Source organism: Gopherus flavomarginatus, chromosome 18 (assembly GCF_025201925.1).
Source record: "Gopherus flavomarginatus isolate rGopFla2 chromosome 18, rGopFla2.mat.asm, whole genome shotgun sequence".
Taxonomy (NCBI): Eukaryota; Metazoa; Chordata; order Testudines; family Testudinidae; genus Gopherus; species Gopherus flavomarginatus.
Window position 1 is genome coordinate 7702537 of NC_066634.1, and position 23757 is coordinate 7726293.

General features: G+C 45.5%; 1 protein-coding gene across 1 annotated transcript in view; it reads left to right on the plus strand.

The window, feature by feature from the left end:
- The window catches only part of LOC127036942 (butyrophilin subfamily 3 member A2-like), an 80427-nt gene that overhangs the window by 19407 nt on the left and 37263 nt on the right, over positions 1–23757 (plus strand). The window contains exon 2 of the mRNA XM_050928229.1: positions 4602–4692. Coding sequence (XP_050784186.1) covers positions 4623–4692 — 70 coding nt within the window. The 5' untranslated portion in view covers positions 4602–4622. The remainder of the gene's footprint in view (positions 1–4601; positions 4693–23757) is intronic.

Genomic DNA, 23757 nt, shown 5'->3' on the forward strand with positions numbered 1-23757 from the left:
TATCCAGCTTTTCGTCCACTGTAACCCCTAGATCCTTTTCTGCAGAACTGCTTCCTAGCCATTTGGTCACTAGTCTGTAACCGTGAATGGAATTCTTCCGTCCTAAGTGCAGGATTCTGCACTTCTCCTTGTTGAACTTCATCAGGTTTCTTTTGGCCCAATCCTCTAATTTATCTAGGTCCCTCTGTATCCTATCCCTACCCTCCAGCGTAACTACTACTTCTCCCAATTTAGTGTCATCTGCAAACTTGCTGAGAATGCAGTGCACACCATCCTTCAGATCATTAATGAAGATATTGAACAAAACCGGCCCCAGGACCAACCCTTGGGACATTCCACTTGAAACTGGTTGCCAACTAGACATGAAGCCGTTGATCACTACCCGTTGAGCCCGATGATCTAGCCAGCTTTCTATCCACCTTATAGTCCATTCATCCAGCCCATACTTCTTTAACTTACCGGCAAGAATACTGTGGGAGACTGTATCAAAAGCGATGATTTTTCCAAGGACTGAGGTGAGGCTGACTGGCCTGTCGTTCCCCGGATCCTCCTTCTTCTTTTTTTTAAAAAATGGGCACCACATTAGCCTTTTTCCAGTCATCCGGAACCTCCCCCGATCGCCACGAGTTTTCAAAGATATTGGCCAATGGCTTTGCAATCACATTTGCCAACTCCTTTAGCACTCTCAGATGCAGCACATCCAGCCCCATGGACTTGTGCTCATCCAGTTTTTCTAAATAATCCTGAATACTTCTTTCTCGACAGAGGGCTGGTCACCTTCTCCCCATACTGTGCTGCCCAGTGCAGCAGTCTGGGAGCTGACCTTGTTTGTGAAGACAGAGGTAAAAAAATCATTGAGTACATTAGCTTTTTCCACATCCTCTGTCACTAGGTTGCCTCTCTCATTCAGTAAGGGGCCCACACTTTCCTTGACTTTCTTCTTGTTGCTAACATACCTGAAGAAACCCTTCTTGTTACTCTTAACATCTCTTGCTAGCTGCAACTCCAAAGTGTGATTTCGCCTTCCTGATTTCACTCCTGCATGCCTGAGCAATAGTTTTATACTCCTCACTTGTCATTTGTCCAATCTTCTACTTCTTGTAAGCTTCTTTTTTGCATTTAAGATCAGCAAGGATTTCACTGTTAAGCCAAGCTGGTTGCCTGCCATATTTACTATTCTTTCTACACATCGGGATGTTTTTTTCCTGAAACCTCAATAAGGATTCTTTAAAATACAGCCAGCTCTCCTGGACTCCTTTCCCCCTCATGTTATTTTCCCATGGGATCCTGCCCTTCAGTTCCCTGAGGGAGTCAAAGTCTGCTTTTCTGAAGTCCAAGGTTCGTATTCTGCTGCTCTTCCTTCTTCCTTGTGTCAGGATCTTGAACTCAACCATCTTATGGTCACTGGCTCCCAGGCTCCCATTCACTTTTGCTTCCCCTACTAATTCTTCCCTGTTTGTGAGCAGCCGATCTAGAAGAGCTTTGCCCCTAGTTGGTTCCTCCAGCACTTGCACCAGGAAATTGTCCCCTACACTTTCCAAAAACTTCCTGGATTGTCTTTGCACCGCTGTCTTGGTCTCCCAGCAGATATCACGGTGATTAACATCTCCCATGAGAACCTGGGCCTGTGATCTAGTAAATTCTGTTAGTTGCTGGAAGAAAGCCTTGTCCACCTCATCCCCCTGGTTTGGTGGTCTATAGCAGACTCCCACCATGATATCACCCTTGTTGCTCACACTTCTAAACTTAATCCAGAGACTCTCAGGTTTTTCTGCAGTTTCATACCAGAGTTCTGAGCAGTCATACTGCTCTCTTACATACAATGCAACTCCCCCACCTTTTCTGCCCTGCTTATAGAAGATCCAGGAGGGTTACGGAGGAATTGAGAAATGCAAACAATGAGCATGAGAGGTGATATTTGGCTGCAGATCAATCACATAAGAACTTAAGAATAGCCATACTGCATCAGACCAAGGATCCATCTAGCCCAGTAGCCTGTCTTCCAACAGTGGTCAATACACAGCATTACTAATGAAGTAAGAAACTGCTTTTCATGATTCAAATACAATACATGCCAACAAGCAGAGCCACTGAGACCTCATCTAGTTCCACAAAGGCCTTATGAGAAGGTCGGCAGTGACTGATTTACCTGGCAATCAAAAGACTATTTAATAATCATATTCTATTATTCTCTGTATCCAAAAATTTGCACACTGCATAGTACTAATAGTAAGTCAGTGATAGCTGGCAAGAAGGGAATCTTTTCCAGATATGGATTTCCAGATGAAGCCTTTAGTGATAATCAGCTGCAATTTTCCTGTGCACATTTTAGTCAATTTTTTTTAGACTGGGATTTTAATCACAAAACATCAAATCTAAATTACGCTTAATTGAATCAATCCATGGAAAGTTCTGTATAGACAGTAAAGAACCTTATGAAAAAGATATTTGACTGTGGGAGTGATTTTCATAAAGCTTTATTGATTTACCGAAGTACAGCTGCGGAGAATGGCTCTTCTCCAGCTCATCTGTTAATGGGAAAAAGGAGCAGATCTAATTTGCCAGTCACTGAAAACTTGCTGAAATCTCACGACAATGAAACCATATGGATGATGAAAGAAAATGAGAAGTGGAAGCAGAAATATTATTTTGAGAAAAGGCCTGTGTTCTCCCATCTCTTCATCCAGTTGATGGAGTGTGCCAGAGGAATCACATCTCTTATACTTGGTACCATTAGAAAACAGCTGCATCCTAACCTGGGGGCGGGGTGGAGTGTGGGGAGTGGCCATTTAACTAGGTGATGGTCCACTTGATCTTGTTGTCATTTAGTTGAAGTGTTGTTTAACCTTTTCTCTGAGGAACAGGTTTGAGGCTGCTTCCCCAGACTTGGAACATGTTTTATATCGTAGAAGCTTATAATTTTACATACAATGTTGCCACACATATTTTACCAGGATGATAATGATCAGCAAACCTTGAGTTTTTAAACGATAGCTCTGAAGGCATAGTTTGTACAAGATTTATCATGGTCTTATGAAAGGGATGCATATGGGGATACAGACTGTCACACCATTAAATCCAGAGCGTGATTCTGAGCTTTTCTCCTCACACACACAACTGATAAACTTATGTTTTCTTCTAAATGCAAGACAAGAGTCTCCTGGGTCCCTGAGCACAAGCTCATAGTGCCTAGGCCTTAACCATGTCCAGGTCATGGGCCTACAGTACTTAGGCTTTAACACTGCACTGAGCATGGGCCAACAGTGCCTAAGCCTCAATCCTGCCCTCCTGCTGTTCATGTCATTCCCCCGCTCAGAAGAGAGGTCTCTTTGGGGGGAAGGTGCCCATTCTTATGCTCCTGGCACACACAGAGGAGTTAGATATAAGAATAAATCCTTTGGCTGGAAGGTTGCAGCTTAACACAGCTTTAATGTTTAGAATCTAGAATGATAACACACAAGGACCCAAAACAGAGAGAGACAAAGCAGACTGCTCCCTAAAGCAGAGATGCCCAGGTCAACCCACTTTGCTCTAGGTTGCTCTCTGTACATCTGTCTGCTGCTAGACCCAGATCACACACTTCTCTACAGAGCCCCCTGCCTGCCTGCAGGACCAGGAAAACCCTCATTTACAGTGACAGCTTACAATTCCAATACAGTTTTCAATGCACCATGCACATGATGGATCATTTTGGAGAGAGCTGGAAGTAAAACAGATATAGATTCACAGATGTTAAGGTCAGAAAAGCCCATTGTGTCCATCCAGTCTGACTCTGTATACGGACTGGAGAACTGGGGGCAGGATGATACCTGACACTCTGTGCAGAGCTGAGATGGTGCTTCCTGACCTCTCACTGTGTATCTTGCTTTAATGTCTACTAATGTGATAGTCTCCAATTGATGTCAGGGGAGGGGGGAGCAGGTATCTTACAGCGCCCCCTGGTGTCTGTCACAGTCATTGCCAACTCCATCCCTGTCCTTGGGCAACGTCACTTACAGAGGTGGGTGACATCCGGCCAAGTTGACCCTGTAGAAAGGTGCCTAGATGTCACCCACTGGCCAGGATGTGAGACAGGCCCCTTTGGACCTGATCCATACAACACGAGTCTGTCACAGCCCCAGCTGCACAGCCTGGCTCTTTAGCTCATGCTGTAGAGCCTCATGCAGTTAGTTGTGGAGAGCCCTGGATCACGCATTGGCTGTGTTTTCCAAGGTGGTGGCAGGCACAAAATCAAGGCCTCTTCTGCAGTGTGGAAAGCAATGTGGATACCACTGGGGTTACCTCAGAAGTGGCCCTGCTCTGCTGCAGGCTCACCCTGCACTGGTATCGGGGGCACTTGCACCAATGTATGGTCAGAGAACCGACAAGGGGAGGAAATGAGGGTGGATACACAGCATATCACAATGATAGAAATTCCTAGTGCCAGGCCTGGCAGGCGGCAGAGCAGCCTGGGAGGGGTGAAATCCTCTCCTGTCCTTGGGGAGCTGCTCTGGCTGGGAACAGAGTGAGTCAGGTCAGACGATGGATGGGGCATGTTCCCTGCACTGCCGGCCCTTCACATAGTCTGGGGAGTGTTAACCATCCCTGTTCTCTCCTTGCAGGTCCCTGCCCGAAGTGTCCCCATGGTGACGTGGTGGCAGCTCTGTGTGTGCAACCTGGGGATCCTGCTCCTGACGCCGTGTTCTCTTTCTGGTAAAAATGTTTGAATCCCAATTACTTCCCTCCCTGTCCCCCATGTACGCTGCCCCTTGCAGGGCTGAGGTAGGGGCATCTGAGGACCACTGACCTTTCCCCCATCCTGAGTCCTGCAGAGTAAAATGGTCAGGCCCAGGAGGCTGTGGGGAGGGGATGACATTGGGGTGACCGCGGTGTGTCCTAGCTCTGGGTAGCAGGATTGTCAGATCTTACAGCAAGTCACCCAACTCCTGCTGCCTCTGGAAAAGGATCCCAGAGCCCCTGACACTGATCCTTTCCTGTCCTGCCTTGGACCTGAAGGCACTGTGCTGCTCCACCTTCCCCACTGGGAACCTATATTCTCATGGCCTGCAAGGCTGAGACCTTCTCAGCTGCCTGAGGGATTGGAGTGCCCAGTTCCCACTAGGATGAATGGGAGCTGCAGTGTCACCAACCCCAAGTCTTTAACCACCATGACTCAGGCCTCAAAAATCAGGAGATTGTCTAAAAAAATCATCAGATTTTAAAGCCAAGACAAACCAACATTACCTTTCAGGGTGTTCTCATTTCCCTTGTTTTTCAGGCTTTGGTCACACTCGGGTCAGATTTGCAAGCTTTTCTCTGCAACCACTAGAGCTAGATGCTGACTTTTTTCTTTTTAAATGAAGCTGACATTCTCGCAGGATCATGTGGCTCCAGGACCTGGAGCTTTATGAATAATACACGGTTGTCCAAGAGCTGGCTACACTGGTATCAAAAATCTCCTTTGTGACTTTAAAAATCTGACCTTTATCCCTCCCCAACAGTAACCACACAGTGCTGCAGCTCGGCAGTAATTACTCTACATGCCCCATGGTGGGATGGATGAGCCTGGAGACCCTTCAGACACAGCTATTCCGCAGACATAAATCACCTTCAGATGCTTAATTTCCTGCAGACGCAGATTACTGGAATGGTGAATCCCTATCTGAGTCAGTTTCTGTTTGAGGTATTGAATCCATGGAAGAAACGTGCATCGGCCCAAAGGTCCATCAAAGATTTGATACCTCAGGCCAGGTAGAAGCCCTTTGAGGTAGCCCCTCAGCAACCATTGTGGGTCGATATGAATCTGAAACTTGGTCACCAAAGAATTGCTTGCAGTGGAAAGAACTTGTAACTGGGTGCCATGGGGCAGTGCATTGGAGGACTAGCTTGTGTCAACTGTGGTATGACTGCACTGCATCCATACTGAGAGTAACTCAATTGAGCTACACATGACTCAGCCTCAGGAACCTTCTGTTATGAGCTACGTATGACTGAGGGAATTTTGTTTAGCTCAGTGATGCCCTCTCTTCTTTCCTGTCACTCACTGCATGTCTGTCCCAGCTGAGCCCTGACTCAGTCATGCTTTGGAGGGAAAGATATGCCCACAACACATTATTGGTGGCATTATGGCCCTGCGGCCAAGTCCAATGGACTGCGCCTCCTCTTGGGGCAGTATAGCGTAATTGTGAGGGTCAAGGAGGGGCCGTCCTTAGGTTCAGAACCATCTGGCCTAGTGGCTGGAGTCAATAGGATTGCCCTTCAGCACAGGGCAGTATGACCTAATGGCTAGAGTCAATGGTACAGCAGCAATAGGGCTGCCCTCCTGTGCAGGGCAGCATGGTCTATGGGACTAAATAAATAGGAATACTGTTTTGAGTAGGGCAGTGAGTCCTTGTGGCCAGGCAAGGGATAAAGCTTCCTAACTGGTTGCTTGACCTTGGCTTGAGAGAGAAGCCAGGCAGCCTCCAGTGTATGTTCATATATTATACTCCCACCATACCCTGTAGCACTTTAGCTCTGCTCTGTTTCTTATCCCTTTCTCATTTTACTAACAAACACATCTGACTGGGCAGAAGCAACACACAGTGTCTTTGACCTTTGTCCTCACACATAAGTATAAGATATAAGAATATATAGTTCTTCTTCGAGTGCTGTCCCTGTGGGTGCTCCACTGTAGCTGAGGGTGTGTCCCAGCTCCGTTTGTGGGAGATTTTCGGTAGCAGTGCCTGGTCAAGACGCACGCACTCAGTTAGTATCTCCCATCTTGTTGGAATCTTCCTGAGCGTGTGCGTTCCCATACCCTCCTCAGTTCCTTCTCAACCGTCCTCGGCCGAAGACGGGACTTAAAGCAGTGCTGATCCTCTTCCCTGGTTTTTGAAGGAAACAATTACAAAGAACATAGAAATAGTTAGTAACATCCCAGTCAGGATTGGCTTTAGATATTTTGCCACCCCAAGCACGGCAGGCAGGTTGTCTTGGGCGGCTGGACTGCGGGAGGTTCCCGGTCCCGCGGATTTGGCGGCCCGCCTGTGGGAGGACTGCTGAAGCCGCGGGACCAGCAGACCCTCCACAGGCATGCCGCTGAAGGCAATCTTGCCTGCCGCCGTGCTTGACGTGCTGGTGCCTGGAGCCGCCCCTGATCCCAGTTGTTTCCCTTCCTTTAGAATAATTATTTAGTTTTAAAAAAATCCCGTCAAGTTTGTCTCCCACTGAGACTCTGTCCCCTGATATTACTAGTGCAATAATGCCAGGGGCTTCAGGATTCAAGAAATGTGCTTTCTGTCAGGACTTTATGCCAATGGCCTATGGATACTCACGTTGTGTGAAGTGCCTTGGCGAGACACATGCCCCTGCCAAGTGTGTCCACTGCACAAGCTTCAAAACCAGGGCTGGTCCTGACAGGGACTTGCAGTTGAAACTACTTCTCATGCAGAAATCGCTGCAGCCGCCTCTGGAGACGGGCAATGGTAAACCCTCTCCCTCATGCTCCCTGGCCAGGTCCGAACCGACTGGGAGCATGGCTTCACTCTCTCCGGAGCAGAGGCAAGAAACTCTGGAGCTGTCTATGGAGCAGGGCAGTAAACCTGCTCCCTTGCCAGGTCAGAACCGACCGGAAGCCTGGCTTCACCCTCTCATGTGAAGAGGCAGCAAGCCCTAATGTCTCCTCTCAGAGACACTGAAGAGGGTAAAGGATCTCCTGCAGGGCCTTTACCCTTGGTACTGTCAGCGCTGTGAGCAGGCAACTCTGACCACCCCTGCACTTTACAAGCAACTCTCACTGGGCTCAAAAGCAGGGACCTGGCTTCCTGCAGTGGAAAGCTCTCCTCGGCCCCGGTTCCCCCGGCACCAACAGTGGACCCGTTACGGACAACGAGCCTGCCTACTACCCCCTAGCAGATTCAGACCTCCTGCAGGGCTCTCACAAAGGGCTCTCAGCTCCTGCAAAAGTGAAACTAAAATCAATCCAGTCTGCCGCTCAAACTTCACACTCCGCAGCACACCAGCCTAGGGAGCAGCAACAATTCCTGCATCAGCAGGATATCTCTGTGGCCCCTAATCTTGACTCTCTGCTTGGGCCAGGGAGCACTCATTGTTTGAACAGCAACTCTCCCCACATGACCTGGGTACTTTCACTGACAGTGAGAAAGGCACACAGCAGCCAGGCAGAGTTCTCCCTGACTGAGTCTTCCCCTCACCACTGGAACCATACATCCCCTAAGACATGGGGCATCATAAGAATCAGCCTCAGTTTCCCTACTTTGTCCCCCAGTGGCCGGGACCCATTTTTTTCATACCTGGTGCCCTGGCCTCCGTGGTACCCGTAGTCAGCTCCTGCCGCTGCTTCTCCTTGCGTCCCTTCTACCGGACTGCAAGCTTGTCCTACGCCTGTATCCCCAGCTCTATCAACATCTAGAGCTCCTGAACCCCTTCCTGAAGACGTGAGCTATGAACTCTTCCCTGTTTTACTGGCTCCTGCCTCGCCATCAGCCACAGAACTCGCCCTTATGCCTCCACCTCCACAAAACATGGACGACTTTATGCAATTCCAGGCCATGGCTACACCGGCGCTTTACAGCGCTGCAACTTTCGCGCTCAGGGGTGTGAAAGAACACCCCCCTGAGCGCTGCAAGATACAGCGCTGTAAAGCTCCAGTGTAAACAGTGCTGCAGAGCTGGGAGCGCGGCTCCCAGTGCTGCAAGCTACACCCGTAAGGGATGTGGTTTACGTGCAGTGCTGGGAGAGCTCTCTCCCAGCGCTGGCACTCCGACCACACTCACACTTCAAAGCGCTGCTGTGGCAGCGCTTTGAAATGTCAAATGTAGCCATACCCTCAGGAACTTTTTTAAGAGAATGGCACTCAGCCAGGACATCCCTTTGGAGGAAGTCCAGGAGACACAGCATAGGCTTCTCAAAATCCTCCAGCCCTCTGCACCTTCAAAGATAGCACTACCCATAGAGAAAGCTCTCCTAGAACCAGCTGGTGCTCTCTCGCAGACCACGCCTCCATTCACCAACATGCAAGAAAGCTCAACATAAATACTACGTGCCTGCGAGGGACATCGATTTCTTATTTTCCCACCCACAACCCAATTTTATTGTGGTTGATGCAGCGACGCACAGAACAAAGCAGCCACGCTACCGGTCCACTCTACAGGAAAAGGACCTCAAATGTCTTGACGTTCTGGACCGCAAGGTTTATAATTTTCTACTTTGCAATTTAGAATTGCAAACTTATTCCACTCTCCTTGCAAGCTATGATATGACAACTACAAGAAGCTCTTTGATTTGCCTCCCATATACCGGAGAACAGGAGAGCGGACTTCCAGTTAGTCCTCGTCAAAGGTCAGTTGGTGTCTAGGATGGCACTACAAGCATCCATGGACATGACTGATCCAGCAGTTTGCACCATTACAGTGGTGATGGGCTGGTCTTGTCGGCTCTTGCCATCCAGTATCCCCAAATATTTGCAGTCCAAAGTGGAGAGTCTCCCCTTTGACAAAGATAACCTCTTTTCAAAAAAAAAATCTTTTACACTATGAAAGACTCTATAGTCACTTTGCGCACATTGGGCATATACCCATCCCTCCCCTGGAGACAAGGGTATCAACTTCAGCAAAGGCCCAGCACATAACAATATCACCGACCCCAGTCCAGACCATATGACACTAGGAAAAATCGCAACAGACCTCCTAGACGCAAGCAAAACCAGGCGCAGTCTACTACGTCCCACCATTGGGTAATAAACAGTTTTGAAGTGCTGGTTAGGGATATATGCAACTATTTCTTGATTCCGCTGCCTATTTGCCCATTTGGCTACCACCTCCAGACTTTCCACCATGTCTGGCAACAGATCATGTAGGACCTCTGGGTCCTGAAAATAGCACAGTCAGTTTACTCTATACCTTTCTGTATTCCCAGCCCACCCTTTCTCTTTCCCTGTCCCTCTTAGGGACCCCTCTCATGAGCACCTTCTCTGCATGGAGGTGGCTCATCTTCTCCACCTAAATGCAGTTGAACATGTGCTGATGCAATGTCGGGGAAAAGGATTCTACTCCCAAAAGAAAAGTGGGAGGTGGAGACCTATATTGGACCTATACCAACTGAACAAGTTTGTACATGTACAAAAATTCAAGATGGACACATTGAGCACAATAATACCCACATTGCACAAGGGGATTGGATCACAGCCCTCACCTTACAAGATGCCTATTTCCATATATACATTCATCCAACCCCACAGACATAGTTTCTTCATAACACTGACTCCACTACTGAACGTATTGGCCTCCCTACATTGGTAGACAAAATCAGAGAACCTATGCACGGATGTTCCCTTCCATCCACACTCCCCTGACCATGGTCACTTCCTAGATAGATTGCGAAGCACACTAAGGTGACCACAAGGCACGGAGCTGCTGGTCCCTGTCAGAGACGGATCTGCACATCAATCTCCTAGAACACCAAGCTGTCAGGCAGGGAGGAGCACAATCTCACTCCCTATGCCCAAGGTCCATTAAACTATGGACCTTGGGCATAGGGATTTGCATACATCATCACATAAAAGTCACCGATTCCTAACTCCCCACGTGTCACAACACTACTGCCAATACACTCAGCAGACACTTCTCTGAGAAACACGAATGAGAATTACATCCCTCGATACCCTGACAACTCTCCTCCCACTGAGGCACTCCGTCGATAGACCTGTTTTCCATTCCTCAAAACTGCAAATGCCATCTATTTTGCTCCAGAGCAGGACTCAGAAACACACCTCATTCCTTGGAACAACTCCCTCATGTACGCTTTTCTACTGATTCCAGTCATACACAGGGTTCTATGCAACATCACAGAGGACAAGGCCCGGGTCATACTTATTGCCTCAGCATGGCCCAAGCTACGCATGTCCATCTGTCCTCCCCGTCCTCTCCCCGACAGACCACATCTCCTCTCCCAGAACTGCGGTCGGCTTCTTCATCCACAGCTCTGGAAACTCCATCTGACTGTGATGTTCTTTCATGGTTTCAATCCCATGAATTAGCCTAATCTGACATGTCCTCCTGCACTCCTAAGTTTTACCTGCAAAAGTGGAAATGCTTCTCCATCTGGTGCTCCCACAGATGCCTAATACCCCAGACTGCAACTCTCCCTGACATCTTAGATTATCTTTTCGAACTAAAATAGGATGAGTTTTTACTGTTACAGACATATGCAAGGTGGCCATGTGGACATTCGATCACACATTTGCCAAACATTATGCTATTACATGGGATACCACGGCAGACACCAGAGTTGGCCATATGGTACTGTCTACCTTTGTTCTTCACACAAGTCCAAAATCCCACCAACCATAGTGGGTATTGCTTCACATTCAACTACAGTGGAGCACCCACAGGGACAGCACTGGAAGAAGAAGAGAAAGTTACTCACCTTGCAGTAACTGAAGTTCTCTGAGATGTGTGTCCCTGTGGGTGCTCCACTCCCTGCTCTTCTCCCCTCTACTTTGGAGTACTAGTATGATTTCTCCACAGTAGAGAAGGAAATGAGGAGGTTGTGGGGCGCACACGCTCAGGAAGATTCCAATGAGACAGGAGATACCAACTGAGTGCGTGCATCCCAACCAGGCGCTGCTACCAAAAATCTCCCATCAACGGTGCCAGGACGCACTGTTACCTACAGTGGAGCACCCACAGGGACACACATCTAGAAGAACTTCAGTTACTGCAGGGTGAGTAATTTTCTCTTATGAAAATATCAAAAATCAAATGGGCAAACAAGACGCAAAATTCTATCTGGCAAAAATACAGGCCTGAATCCTACATTGTTACTAACGCTCCTAACAGAAGTACAGGGGGTGGTCTTACAAACTCGCACTGTGTATCACAGTATCTTCAATGTATGCTTCTGTGTACTGATTGTGTGGCCGCAGGATCTGGTTCACTAGCCACTGGAATATGATGACTGTCCTGTGCAGCCCAAACAGCATTGTCAAGAATTGGAAAAGGTCAAATGGCGTAGGGAAGATTGTCTTTGCCCACGAGTCTGGCATCAGGGGTATTTGCCAATACCTTTTTATGAGATCGAGGGTGGAAAGGAACTTAGCCACCCCTGCTGCTCCAGGAGCTTTTCTACCTGGGGTATTGAGTAGGAATCAAATCGGGAGATGGTGTTGACTTTCCGAAATATAATACAGAATTGGATGACTCATCTGGTAGCGGGACCAAGCCTATCATGTTCCATCATTCAATTCATGATTACTCCATGACCTCTAGAGCCAGTATTGTCTCTAGATTTTTCTGGATAGCTCCCCAGATTTTCTTGTGGAGTGGCTGGTAGTTGTCACATACCTTCTGACCTGGGATAGTGGCAATGTGCTGGCTCGTTGCGTTAGTCCATCCCAGCTGAGATGACAAGCCTTCTGGGAAGGCCTTCACTAGATGTCACAACTGCTTCTGCTGCTCAGGGCTGAGTTCTTGGGCCAATTGTCACAGGCCTCATATCCAGAGGTTATAGAATCATAGAATCATAGAAGATTAGGGTTGGAAGAGACCTCAGGAGGTCATCTAGTCCAAGGCTGTACTCAAAGCAGGACCAATCCTAACTCAATCATCCCAGCCTGTCAAGCCTGAACTTAAAAACCTTAAAAACCTCTAAGGATGGAGATTCTACCACCTCCCTAGGTAACCAATTCCAGTGCTTCACCACCCTCCTAATGAAATAGTTTTCCCTAATATCCAGCCTAGACCTCTTCCACTGAGACTTGAGACCATTGCTCCTTGTTCTGTCATCTGCCACCACTGAGAACAGCTGAGTTCCAACCCCCCTCCCTTTTCTCCTCTGCAGATCAAATAAGCCCAGTTCCCTCAGCCTCTCCTTGTAAGTCATGTGCTGCAATCGACAATCATTTTTGTTGCTCTCCATTGGACTCTCTCCAATTTGTCCACATCCTTCCTGTAGTGGTGGGCCCAAAACTAGACATAATACTCCAGATGTTGCCTCACCAGTGCCAAATAGAAGGGAATAATCACTTCCCTTGATCTGCTGGCAATGCTCCTACTAATGCAGTCCAATATGCCATTACCCTCCTTGGCAACAAGGATACACTGTTGACTCATATCCAGCTTCTCGTCCACTGTAATCCTCAGGTACTTTTCTGCAGAATGGCTGCTTAGCCAGTCAGTCCCCAGCCTGTAGCAATGCATGGGATTCTTATATTCTCAGTGCAGGACTCTGCACTTGTCCTTGTTAAACCTCACTAGATTTCTTTTGGCCCAATTCTCCAGTTTGTCTAGGTCTCTCAAGACCTTATCTCTATGCTCCAGCATATCTACCTCTACCCTCATCTTACTGGCATCCTCAAACTTGCTGAGGGTGCAATCCATCCCATCATCCAGATCATTAATAAAGATGTTGAACAGAACAGGACCCAGGACCGACCACTGGGTCACTCCTCTTGATACCAGCTGCTAACTAGGCATGGACCCATTGGTTACTACCTGTTGAGCCCTATTATCTGCCCAGCTTTCTATCCACCTTATAGTCCATTCATCCAATCCATATCTTTTTAACTTGCTGGCAAGAATACTGTGGGAGACCGTATCAAAAGCTTTGCTAAAGTCAAGATATATCATGTCCACTGCTTTCTTTATATCCACAGTACTATTTATCTCATCATAGAAGGCAATCAGGTTGGACAGGCATGACTTGCCCTTGATGAATCCATGCTCACTGTTTCTGATCACTTTCCTCTCCTTGAAGTGCTTCAGAATTGATTCCTTGAAGACCTGCTCCATGATTTTTCCAGGGCCTGAGGTGAGGAAAGAGAGCTACCAAGAAGAAATAAGGCTATTTTGAAACTGCAACAGACTACTTTTTAAATGTCAGTGCAAAAGCAACCCTTTTCCTTTCTTCCCAGCCTGAGATGGATTTGCATGCAGCTGAGTTCACGGCTGCAGTGGAGATTGGGTGTAAGCAGTCTGCCAGATATTAAATTTTGTAGTTCTCTGGATTCTTCTTCTTCCCTTTTTAAAAGATGGGCACTATATTTGCCTTTTTCCAGTCATGCGGGACCTCTCCCGATCGCCACGAGTTTTCAAAGATAATGGCCAATGGCTCTGCAGTCACATCAGCCAACTCCCTCAGCACCCTCGATTAGATCCGGATTCATGGACTTGTGCATGTCCAGCTTTTCTAAATAGTTCTTAACCTGTTCTTTCACCACTGAGGGTTGTTCACCTCGTCACATACTGTGCTGCTCAGGGCAGCAGTATGGGAGCTGACCTTGTCTGTGAAGACCGAGGCAAAAAAAGCTTTTTCCACATCCTCTGTCACTAGGTTGCCTCCCCCATTCAGTAAGGGTCCTACATTTTCCCTGACCTTCTTCTTGTTACTAACATACCTGTAGAAACCCTTCTTGTTACCTTTCATGTCCCTTGCTAGCTGCAACTCCAATTGTGCTTTAGCCTTCCTGATTACACCCCTGCATGCTCAAGCAATATTTTTATTCTTTTCCCTAGTCATCTGTCCAAGTTTCCACTTCTTGTAAGCTTCCTTTTTGTGTTTAGCTGACCAAAGATTTCTCTGTTAAGCTGAGCTGGTCGCCTGCCATATTTGCTATTCTTTCTGTACATTGGGCCCCAACTAGGGAAGTCAGTTCTGTTTCCAGGGGCTAAGTGGCAATCAGTAGGCCTTCTTTGGCCTTCCAGGCTTTCAGGAGGTTTACATATTGCGTCTGATGAAGGGGGTGTTCACCCACGAAAGCTTATCCTCCAATACGTCTATTAGTCTATAAGGTGCCACAGGACTCTTTGTTGCTTTTTTTAGGAGGTTTACATGGTATATGTGTACCTCTTTTCACAGTCCAGGTAACCAGATCTCATAATCCACTGTCCCTACTTACCACATCACCTCAAACAGACCTTGCCTGGTTTGGATTCAGCGAATGGTAAGAAGAGTAACAGCTGGTCTCTAGGTTCAAAGTTCAAAGTCTAGAGTCAAAGTACCTCTATTGTGCTGTTGCTCTTGTTAATGTTGTGCTAGTAGTAGGTTCTCTTGGGTGTAGGTCCCCAGTGTTTGGAGTTGTTTGCGCAGTTGTAATATATAGTGGACTAACCCCATGACCCAGGTTTCTTGTTCCTCCCATTTCTCCCTCATGAGGTCGGAGGTGCACCTGTAGAGGAGCTCAAAGTTGGAGAAGCCTGAGGATGCTTGGGGGACTTCCCGCACTGAGAACAACAAGGCCAGGCTAATGTATCCCATAGGTTGTCCTCCACAAATTTGCATAGCATCGCCTTCTGGGTTCTGTTGAACTTCTCCACCAGCCCATCCACCTGGGGTGGTACGCTGAAATCTTGTGGATCTGAATAAGAACATAACAACAGCCATATGGGGTCAGACCAATGGTCCATCAAGCCCAGTATCCTGTCCTCTGACAGTGGCCAATGGCAGGTTCCCCAAAGGGAATGAACAGGCAGGTTATTCTCAAGTGATCCATGCCCTGTCACCCAATCCCAGCTTCTGCCAAACAGAGGCTAGGGACACCATTATTTCCCATCCTGGCTAATAGCCATTGATGGACCTCTCTTCCATGAATCTATCTAGCTCTCTTTTGAACCCCGTTATAGTATTGGCCTTCACAACACCCTCTGGCAAGGAGTTCGAGAGGTTGACAGTGCATTGCATGAAAAAAAATACTTTCTTGAGTTTTTAAACCTGATACCTATTAATTTCATTTGGTGGGCTCTTGTTCCTGTATTATGAGAAGTAAATAACACTTCCTTATTTACTTTCTCTATACCTTTATCATATCCCCCCTTAGTTGCCTCTTTTCTAAGCTGAAAAGTCCCAGTCTCATTAATCTCTCCTCATATGGAAGCCGTTCCATACCCCTAATCATTTTTGTTGCCCTTTTATGAACCTTTTCCAATTCCAATATATCTTTTTTGAGATGGGACGACCACATCTGCACACAGCATTCAAGGTGTAGGTGTATCATGGATTTATAGAGAGGCAATATGATATTTTCTGTCTTATTACCTATCCCTTTCTTGATGATTCCCAACATTCTGTTCACTTTTTTGACTGCCACTGCAAATTGAGTGAATGATTTCAGAGAACTATCCACAATGACTCCAATATCTCTTTCTTTCATGATAACAGCTAATTTAGACCCCAACATTGTATATGTATAGTTAGGATTATGTTTTCCAATGTGCATTACTTTGCATTTATCAACATTAAATTTCATCTGACATTTTGTTGCCCAGTTACCCAGTTTTGTGAGATCCTTTTGTAGCTCTTCACCGAGGACTTAATTATCTTGAATAGTTTTGTATCATCTGCAAATTTGGCCACCTCACTGTTTACCCATTTTCCCAGACTGTTTATGAATATGTTAAATAGGACTGGGCCTAGTACAGATCCCTGAAGGACACTACTATTTACCTCTCTCCATTCTGAAAACTGACCATTTATTCCTACCCTTTGTTTCCATCTTTTAACCAGTTACCGATCCATGAGAGGACCTTCCCTCTTATCCCATGACTGCTTATTTTGCTTAAGAGCCTTTGGTGAGGGACCTTGTCAAAGGCTTTCTGAAAATCTAAATACACTATATCCATTGCATGTCCTTTGTTGCTTGTTGACCCCCTCAAAGAATTCTAGTGAATTAGTGAGGCATGATTTCCCTCTACAAAAACCATGTTGACTATTTCCCAACAAATTACATTAATCTATGTGTCTGACAATTTTGTTCTTTACAATAATTTCCCGGTACTGAGGTGAGGCTTACTGGCCTGTAGTTGCCTAGGTCACCTCTGGAATCCTTTTTAAAAATCGGCATAACATTAGCTATCCTCCAGTTATTTGGTACAGAAGCTGATTTAAAGGATAGGTTACAGATGACAGTTAGTAGTCATGCAAATTCACAGTTTCTTCAGAACTCTTGGGTGAATACAATCAGGTCCTGGATGCTTATTACTGTTTAGTTCAGGGGTAGGCATGTGAGCTGATTTTCAGTGGCACTCACACTGCCCGAGTCCTGGCCACCGGTCGGGGGGGCTCTCTGTTTTAATTTATTTTAAATAAAGCTGCTTAAACATTTTAAAAACCTTATTTACTTTACATACAACAATAGTTTAGTTACATATTACAGACTTATAGAAAGAGACCTTCTAAAAATGTTAAAACGTTTTACTGGCAAGGCCTTGGCTAAACTTGAGAGTTACAGCGCTGGTGGTGTCTTTACAGCGCTGTAACCCACTCCCCGCTCACACTGGCAAGGCACATACAGCGCTGCATCTCCCTGGCTACAGCGCTGCATGTACCCCACCTCGACGAGAGGAATAAAGAGAACAGCGCTGCTGCTGCAGCGCTGGGGTGCCAATGTAAGCAGTGATTAATCTTACTACACTGTAACTGACCTCCGGAAGTTTTCCATAATGATTTTAAGTGAAGAAATCTCTTTGTTTTGTTGTGATGCCTCTGTTTGATTTGTTGTGAACTCGGGGCTCCTGGAGCTGCTTATCTAAAAAACAAACACATATCCTGTTTGCTGTGAATGAGGGGGAGTCCGTTTTGGATAGCTGTTTATCTGGTTTATGAGGGAAAAAACAAAGAGGGCTATTTGCATTTAGTGAATGAGATAGGGGTGGGGGAAGGGGTCAGAACTTTCAAGGCAGGGAGCTGACACAGTGTCGGCTCTAAAAATCCACTCTCTCTCTCCCCCATGCTCCCTGTCACACTCCACCCCACCCCCCTTTTTTGAAAAGCACATTGCAGCCACTTGAACGCTCATAATGCACCGCTCCCAACACCGCTGCAGATGCTGCAAATGTGACCACGACGGTGCACTGGCAGCTGTCAGTGTGGACAGATTGCAGCGCTTTCCCTACACAGCTGTCCGAAGACAGGTTTTTAACTCCCAGCGCTGTACAGCTGCAAGTGTAGCCATACCCTGGCACACAAAACCTTAAATTAGAGTGAATAAATGAAGACTTGGCACATCACTTCTGAAAGGTTGCTGACCCCTGGTTTAGTTTATCAATTTGTTCCAAGACCTCTTCTAATAACACCTCAATTTGGGACAGTTCCCCAGATCTATCACCCAAAAAGAATGATTCAGGTTTGGGAGTCTCCTTCACATCCTCAACAGTGAAGATCGACGCAAAGAATTCATTTAGTTTCTCTGCAATGAATCTTTGAGTGCCCTTTAGCATCTCAATCGTCCAGTGGCCCCACTGGTTGGTTTGCAGGCTTTCTGCTTCTGATGTATTTTTTTAAAAATTGCTATTACTTTTGGAGTCTTTGGCTAGCTGTTCTTCAAATTCTTTTTTGGTCTTTCTAATGATATTTTTACACTTCATTTGCCAGAGTTTATGCTCTTTTCTATTTTCCTCATTAGGATTTATCTTCCACTATTTAAAGGATTCCTTTTTGCCTCTCACTGCTTCTTTTCCTTTGTTGTTTAACCATGGTGGCTCTTTCTTGGTTCTCTTACTATGTTTTTTTTTTTAATTTGGGGTATACATTTAAGTTGAGCTTCTATTATGGTGTCTTTAAAAAGTTTCCACACAGCTTGCAGGGATTTTACTTTTGGTGCTGTACCTTTTAACTTCTGTTTCACTAACCTCCTCATTTTTGTGTAGTTCCCCTTTCTGAAATTAAATGCTACTGTACTGGGCCACTGTGGAGTTTTCCCCACTACAGGGATGTTATATTTAATCATATTATGGTCACTATTACCAATCGGTCTATATTCACCTCTAGGACCTGATCCTGTGCTTCACTTAGGACTAAATCAAGAATTACCTCTCCTCTTGTGGGTTCCAGGACCAGCTGCTCCAAGAAGCAGTCATTTAAGGTGTCAACAAAGTTTATCTCAGCATCCCTTCCTGAGGTGTATATATATGGGGATAATTGAAATCCCCCATTATTATTATTGAGTTTTTTATTTTAATAGCCTCTCTAATCTCCCTGAGCATCTCACAGTCACAAACACCATCCTGGTCAGGTGGTCTGTATATCCCTGCTGCTATATTCTTATTTTTCAAGCATGGAATTTCTATCCGTAGAGATTCTATAGTACAATTTAGTTCATTGAAGATTTTGATTTCATTTGATTCTATGCTTTCTTTCACATATAGTGCCACTCCCCCACCAGCACAACCTCTTCTGTCCTTCTGGTATATTTTGTACCCTGATATTACTGTGTCCCATTGATTATCCTCATTCCACCAGGTTTCTGTGATGTCTGTTTTATCAATATTCTCATTTAAAACTAGGCAATCGAGTTCACCCATCTTATTAGCATTATTAGCATTGGTATATAAGCATTTTAAAAACTTGTCATTTTTTGGTTATCCCCTATTGCATGGCATAATTGAATGAGACTTTTTTTCATGTGACTGTTTCTCATCAGCTCCTCCCTGTATTTTATCATTTTCCATCCTCTTTCCTTATTGGGATATAGAGAATCTCCATTTGTAGCTCCTCCCCTACAGGATGTCTGAACCAAATGCTCCTCCGCACCTGTCTTCTTTCCCCCAGCCTTAGTTTAAAAACTATTCTATGACCTTTTTAATTTTAAGCACCAGAAATCTGGTTCCATTTTGGATTAGGTGGAGCCCGTCCTTCCTGTATAGGCTCCCTCTCTCCCAAAAGCTTCCCCTGTTCCTAATAAATCTAAACCCCTCCTCCCTAACCCATCATCTCATTCACGCATTGAGACCCTGCAGTTCTGCCTGTCTAACTGGCCCTGCTTGTGGAACTGGAAGCATTTCAGAGAATGCTCCCATGGAGGTTCTGGACTTCAGTCTCTTACCTAGGAGCCTAAATTTGGCCTCCAGGACCTCTCTCCTACCTTTCCTTCTGTCATTGGTACCTACATGTACCACAACCACCGGCTCCTCCCCAGCACTACACATAAGACTGCTCAATAGGCAGCATAATTCAGCCATTAACCATGATGCCACATTGATGCCCTGGTCTGTCAGTATTTCCTGTGGTATTCCCATCCTGCCAAAGATCTTCATGAGTTCTGTGGGGATTGTTGGGTGCCCTGGTTGTGAGTGTCATAACATTTTTCCCAGATCTGGACCTTAGCGTCCAAAATATGGGTGTTAGCATGAAAACCTCCAAGCTTAGTTACCAGCTTGGACCTGATAATGCTGCCACCAGCCAGGGATTTTATACAGTGCCTAGCTCACTGTGGTCTCCCCAAAACCTTCCCCGGGGGACCCCAAGACTCAGATTCCTTGAGTCTCACAACAAAGGGGAATAAACCATTTCCCTTCCCCCTCCTCCCCTCCAAGTGTTCTCTCCCTGGGTTCCTGAAGAGATATACAGAAGCAAGCTTCGTGAATCTAAACAGAGGGACTCCACCCTCCCTGTTTCCAGTCCTGGAAAACACAAGTACCGAGAAAGCCAATCTCTCCCCCACCCCCTTTCACCCAGAGGGTATGCAAAGTCAGGCTTAGTAAATCTAACACAAAGAGATTTTCCCCCTGACTTCTTTCTCCCACCAATTCCCTGGTGAGCTGCAGATTCAATTCCCTGGAGCCCCACTAAAGAAAAACTCCAACAGGTCTTAAAAAGAAAGCTTTATATAAAAAGAAAGAAAAGGACATAAAAAATGGTCTCTCTGTATTAAGGTGACAAATACAGGGTCATTTACTTAAAAGAAAAAAATGAATAAACAGCCATATCCAAAAAGAATACAATTTAACACATTCCAGCAACTACACACATGTAAATACAAAAGAAAACAATATAAACCTTATTGTCTTACTATCTTTGTACTTACAACTTGGAAACAGAAGATTAGAAAGCCAGGAGATAGAAAAATCACTCTCATAGCCAAGAGGGTCAGACACAAGACAAGAACAAAGAACTCACACCCAAAACTTCCCTCCACCCAGATTTGAAAAAGTCTTGTTTCCTGATTGGTCCTGTGGTCAGGTGTTTCAGGTTACTGGTGTTACCCCTTTACAGGTGAAAGAGACATTAACCCTTAGCTATCTGTTTATGATAGTGAGTAAGGGGACAGCCTTGGGATACCAAGTCATGTAGTCGACAACCACGAGTATGTAATGATATCCTTTTTTCCAGTGGTCACACTAAGTCTATGTCAGTGTGTTGAAAGGGCATCCTAAACACAGGGAGCGGGATTGCGGTACCTTTGGTATCCTCTTTGGCCCAGCTCATTAGCACTCGGAGCAGATGGTGCAGTAGTCCTTTATCTAACGATGTATGCCTGGCGAAAAGAATCTTCACACCACCCACTGAAGGATCTTCTCCCTTCCTAGATGCCCTGCCTAGGGCACCTCTTCCTAGATGAAAGAGGCCCCACCACAATCGCTGTGGAACTAGACTCATAGACTCATAGACTTAAGGTCAGAAGAGACCATTATGATCATCTAGTCTAACCTCCCACACAATGCAGGCCACAGAATCTCACCCACCCACTCCTGTAACAAACTCCTAACCTATGTCTGAGTTACTGAAGTCTTCAATTGTGGTTTGAAGACCTCAAGCTGCAGACAATCCTCCAGCAAGGGACCTGTGCCCCATGCTGCAGAGGAAGGCAAAAAACCTCCAGGACCTCTGCCAATCTGCCCTGAAGGAAAATTCCTTCCCGACCCCAAATATCACGATCAGTTAAACCCTGAGCGTGTGGGCAAGACTCACCAGCCAGCACTCAGGAAGGAATTCTCTGTAGTAACTCAGCTCCCATCCCATCTGACATCCCATCATAGACCACTGGGCATACTTACCTACTGATAATCACAGATCAATTGCCAAAACTAGACTATCCCATCATTCCATTCCCTCCATAAACTTATCAATCTTAGTCTTGAAGCCAGATATGTCTTTTACCCCCATTACTCCCCTGGGAAGGATGTTCCAGAACGTCACTCCTCTAATGGTTAGAAACCTTTGTCTAATTTCTAGTCTAAACTTCCTAGTGTCCAGTTTATATCCATTTGTTCTTGTGTCCACATTGGTATTAAGCTTAAATAATTCCTCTATCTCCCTAATAGTTACTCCTCTGATATATTTATAAAGAGCAATCATATCCCCCCTCAGCCTTCTTTTGGTTAGGCTAAACAAACCAAGCTCTTTGAGTCTCCTTTCAAAAGACAGGTTTTCCATTCCTCAGATCATCCTAGTAGCCCTTCTCTGAACCTGTTCCAGTTTGAATTCATCCTTCTTAAACATGGGAGACCAGAACTGCACACAGTATTCCAGATGAGGTCTCCCCAGTGCCTTGTATAACAGTACTAACACCTCCTTATCTTTGCTGGAAATACCTCGCCTAATGCATCCTAAAACCTCATTAGCTTTTTTAACGGCCATATCACATTGGTTGCTCATAGTCATCCTGCGATCAACCAATACTCCAAGGTCCTTCTCCTCCTCTATTACTTCCAACTGATGTGCCCCCAATTTAAAACTAGAATTCTTGTTATTAATCCCTAAATGCATGACCTTGCACTTTTCACTATTAAATTTCATCCTATTACTTTTACTCCAGTTTACAAGGTCATCCAGATCTTCCTGCATGATATCCTGGTCCTTTTCTGTGTTAGCAATACCTCCCAGCTTTGTGTCATCCACAAACTTTATTAGCACATTCCTGCTTTTTGTGCCAAGGTCAGTAATAAAAAGATTAAATAAGATTGATCCCAAAATCGATCCCTGAGGAACTCCACTAGTAACTTCCTTCCAGCCTGACAGTTCACCTTTCAGTATGCTCCATTGTAGTTTCCCCTTTAACCAGTTCCTTATCCACTTTTCAATTTTCATATTGATCTCCATCTTTTCCAATTTAACTAATAATTGCCTATGTGGAACCCTATCAAATGCCTTACTGAAATCGAGGTAAATTACATCCACTGTGTTTCCATTGTCTAAAAAATCTGTTACCTTCTCAAAGAAGGAGATCAGGTTGGTTTGGCATGATCTACTTTTTGTAAAACCATGTTGTATTTTGTCCCAATTACCATTGACCTCAATGTCCTTAACTACTTTCTCCTTCAATTTTTTTTCCAAGCCCTTGCATACTCTAGATGTCAAACTAACAGGCCTATAGTTACTTGGATCACTTTTTTTCCCTTTCTTAAAGATAAGAACTATGTTAGCAATTCTCCAGTTGTACGGTATAATCCCTGAGTTTACTGATTCATTAAAAATTCTTGCTAATGGGCTTGCAATTTCATGTGACAGTTCCTTTAATATTCTTGGATGAAGACTATCTGGGCCCTTCAATTTTGTCCCATTAAGCTTTTCGAGTTTGGCTTCTACCTCAGATGTGGTAGATATACCTCCATATCCTCATTCTCATTTGTCATCCTACCATTATTCCTAAGCTCCTCATTAGCCTCATTAAAGACTGAAGCAAAGTATTTGTTAGATATTGGGCCATGCCTAGATTATCATTAACCTCCATTCTATCCTCAGTGTTTAGCGGTCCCACTTCTTCTTTCTTTGTTTTCTTCTTATTTATATAGCTATAGAATCTTTTACTATTGGTTTTAATTCCCTTTGAAAGGTCCAACTCTACATGGCTTTTGGCCTTTCTCACTTTATCATTACATGTTCTGACCTCAATAAGGTAGCTTTCCTTGCTAATCCCTCTCATCTTCCACTTCTTGTAGGCTTTCTGCTTTTTCTTAATCACCTCTCTGAGATGCTTGCTCATCCAGCTTGGTCTACAACTCCTGCCTACGATTTTTCCCCTTTGTTAGGATGCAGGCTTGTGATAGTTTCTGCAACTTGAACTTG